This window comes from Cyprinus carpio, chromosome B21, assembly GCF_018340385.1.
Source record: "Cyprinus carpio isolate SPL01 chromosome B21, ASM1834038v1, whole genome shotgun sequence".
Taxonomy (NCBI): domain Eukaryota; kingdom Metazoa; phylum Chordata; class Actinopteri; order Cypriniformes; family Cyprinidae; genus Cyprinus; species Cyprinus carpio.
This window is the reverse complement of record NC_056617.1, coordinates 17,385,073-17,389,016: the sequence shown is the minus strand read 5'-3', so window position 1 is coordinate 17,389,016 and position 3,944 is coordinate 17,385,073. Positions and strand designations below refer to the sequence as shown.

The following is a 3,944-nucleotide window of genomic DNA, read 5'->3' as shown; positions in this document are numbered from 1 at the left end:
TCTAAAAAAAAAAAAAAAAAATAATAAAACAGCTCTCCTAAAAATTAAAACAAAAGTAACAGTGACTTGCTTCTGTTGTACTATTTTTTTTTCAATCAGTGATGTAAAACTAACCTTAAAATAATAATAATAATAATAATAATAACAATAATAATAACCTGGAATAAATGTAAATATTATAAATAAAATTTTATAATTACAAAACAACAAATTCTACCAAAAAGAAAGAAGAAGAAAAAAAAGTTTAGTTAATAATTTGTAATTATTAACTAAACCTTTGTTTTTGTTGATTGAAATTAAGCTTAATTAAAATATAACATTTTAGATGAAACACTTAAAAAAATTAAACTAAAATGAGTGCCAAGTAACTGGAAAATGATTAAGTACTAAAATGAATCAAATAAAACTAAAGCTAAACATAAATATTAGGGGGAAGAACTAATAAAAATGACACACATAGCAAAATTAATACAAATTTATTAGAATATTTTTCAAAATATTCATAAATACAATGATAGTGTATAAATAATGTTAAAATAACACTGTTTGATAACATGGGACCTAGCATGACTGATAATAATGTAAGAAGCAGTACTGGAGGTTTATCCGTCTCAAAGAGCTCATTAGGTGGATCTTGTTTAATTGTTTAACTCAGTATTGTGTTCAACATTACACCGGGCCAAAGAAAAGTTCTTTTGTTTCCCTTGGGTTGTTCTGTATTCTCCTACTCCTGCTAAACACATGTTCTAAGTACTGGTGGAAACAAGCCAAAAACACAGTAAGGTGGGATGCACAACGCAGAAATATTGAGCAAAATTCCAAAAAATGTGCTGTTATTATAATAACTTTGGTATACATGGCAAAAACTCTTCAAAAGGAGTCCTCAACAGGTCTGAGTTGAAAAAAATAAAATAACATAAATATATATATTAATAATAATTCAAAAAATGCATATTGAAAGAACATGTTTTGATTATGTATTTTAAAGATTTGAAATATGTGACTTCACAGCTATTGAGGATATATTTTGGAGTTCACAATAATAATAAACGATAAACTCATTTGATTCGAATGTGTTTTGAACAGAACCATCAGTTTTATTGGCTTTTATTTGATGTTAAATGGTTAAAATAATGTATTTTTGCCCTACTAAAAGTACTTTTTCACAGTATTTTCACAGTGAAGCTAGGCTATTTGAGATATATTTCAGTCCTTACATACAGCCTAAATATACAGTATATGTGTACTTATGCAGTAGCCTTTATATGCAGTATAATTTTTTTTAATAAAAAAATTCAAAGGCTATATCAAAATAATTGTATTTGTAACAATACAATAGCAATCTTTTTAAAAAAATCTTTCTTTACATTCACATTTACTGACAAAAGACTCTCTATCTCCCTATACACACACACACACACACACTCACCTGCAAACACACACACACATACATAAAAGTAACGGCTAATTAAGCATCGTCTTTGTATTTAGAGAGCTTGAGTTGTTTTAAGGGCCTCTGATCAACACACAAGTTACTGTATGCTGCCATCCACCGGAATTGGCAGGAAGTAGATTGCATTTTGGCCCCTGTGTGTTTTGGAGCCGTTTTTTGCCCATCCATTCTTTTTGATCCCCACGTACCAGTCCCCGTTCTCCTGATACCTCTGTGAGCGGTATGTGTTGTAGTGGTTCTCCTCGATCTTCTCAATGAAGTAACACTCATCGTTCAACATGACCTGACACACAAAACACACACCAGGACCAGGTTGGATTTTTGTGATCAAAATTACATTCAATTTGATATGAAACTAATTAAAAAACTTACAGTGCCATAAAGTTTTCCATATTTGTCCATTGCCAGGTATAGTCCAGTCTCATGACCCCGAATGGCCACTAATCCTGCTTTCACTGCTTTTACCTTTAAAAGAGCTGTCATGCAATAAGTTTTACAGTAAGGTAACAGGTTCTTTTTACGTTACAAATAATTAGTCTACATTTTTACACCGTGTAGTAGTAGTAGTAGTAAGCTTTTATCATTATTTCATAGATATTTTAGTTAACATTTGTACATGTTAGAACATACTTTATGTCTCATGTATATCAAGTATGCTTGGAGAAATAATAAATAAATAAATAGATAAAAATCTGTATACTGCATACTTACTGTAGACGTCGTTCTCTTGTCGACTCGCGTCCACAGTCCCGTTAGGTTGGATCCGGAGATGGTATCCTCCATTCCTGCAGTAAAGTTTTTGCAGAGAGTTATGTTTGGGTTCTTTCTGCTCGGTGGTCGTCGGTAGGAGTGTGAAAGCGGTGATATCCCGCTCGGTCATGGCGCAGAAGTGCTGCTCTGAGACGCGCTGGTCACATCAACACCCCTGTGACTGAAATGGATGCGTCTTCCGAGCTCAACTACCACTTATAACAGCTATGTGTCACGCAGCCTCCTTCACACCGTCTTATTATAAACAGTCAAAAAGGTCCTGCTATTTTGAAACATAATTATAGTCCTTATCATTTTGGTCCATAAGAAGTATACTGCTAATTTGAAATATCAATTTTGGAAAGAAAAAAAATCTATATCTATTATTATATTGTTCTGTTCTTTTTAGGCCTATATATACGATTACACACAGTGTAATCTAGGTTACTGATTTAAGACAATGTATTCTGACTACTTTTTAGATTACCTTTAGATTACTTTTTTATCTAACTTGTTTTAAACTTAACATGAGACATACCATATTGATGTATTGTAAAAAAAAAAGCAAAGAGAATATATATATATATATATATATATATATATATATATATATATATATATATATATATATATATATATATATATATATATTCCATATATATATATATATATATATATATATATATATATATATATATATATATATATATATATATATTCCATTTTTTGATACCTACATCATAAAATGCATTACACATTACATTATAAAGGGTTTCCCAAACTGGGCTTAATGTAAGAACTACAGGGGAGTTGTGAGTTGATAAAAATGTAAAATAAATTATTTAAACCCTTGAACACCAAAAAAAAAAAAAAAAAAAAAAAAAAAAAAAATTAATTTGTTTACCTGGATGTCAATATGACAATTAAGCAACACTGAATTGTAAACTTGCAAATGTGTTGTTAAATTAATTTAATATTAACTTCATCAGAGATATATAAGTTACTGCAATTAGTTTAAATATTATATTAATTTTTTTTGATATTTTTTGTTTAGATTTATTATTTGTAATCTTTTCATTTGTAATTTATTTTATTGAGTTGAATTTATATATTATATCTGTTATCGCTTATTTTAAAAACAACAACAAAACCTAAAATGCATTGTTCATTATTAATCATGTTAATTGTTGATTATTATTAATAACTGGATAATTATTGACATTATTGTAAGATCCGGCTTGTAAGCAGGATTGACAGTACATATGCACAAGATTCCCATAATGGAAATACTTTATAGATCAACATTTGTATTTATGGGCCTAAAGCCGTTCAAGAACCCTGCTTAAGGCCAAAAAGGTAGTCGCTACTAGTTTTGTTTTCATTCACCTCAAAAGGCCTGAGCCAGACAGCACATCTGAAGTGGTTTGGAAAGCTATCAGAGACATGTTCGGAAGCAAGAAAAAACAAACAGTGCAGGAATTTTCCAAGCAGCCACTGCACGAATATATTGTATTTATTGAAAATAGAGCCTTAGTGCCAGACAGTTTGTCGAGAACACCGAGCAAAGCAGCCAGTGAGAATGACGGCCCTCAACAGAGTGCTAATGAACTGGGCAGGACAGCAACACTTGAGACTTACCTGTGACTTTGTTTCAGAGCTGCAAAGAGAAATGCAGGCTCATTGTACAGTAGCTTTGAGTTTTTTGACTTTGGATAACCCAGGTACTCCTAGATGGTGTTAC

The 3,944-nt window shown here is 30.7% G+C and overlaps 1 protein-coding gene across 1 annotated transcript; it reads right to left on the bottom strand.

The window, feature by feature from the left end:
• Positions 1-445: 445 nt before the first annotated feature.
• Positions 446-2,434, bottom strand: fgf1b (fibroblast growth factor 1b). The gene is made up of 3 exons (XM_019124378.2): positions 2,165-2,434; positions 1,826-1,929; positions 446-1,736 (listed from the first exon to the last, which is right to left on the bottom strand). The coding sequence occupies exons 1-3, from the start codon at positions 2,331-2,333 to the stop codon at positions 1,533-1,535; spliced, it is 477 nt and encodes a 158-aa protein (XP_018979923.1). The 5' UTR covers positions 2,334-2,434; the 3' UTR covers positions 446-1,532.
• Between the last annotated feature and the right edge of the window lie 1,510 nt (positions 2,435-3,944).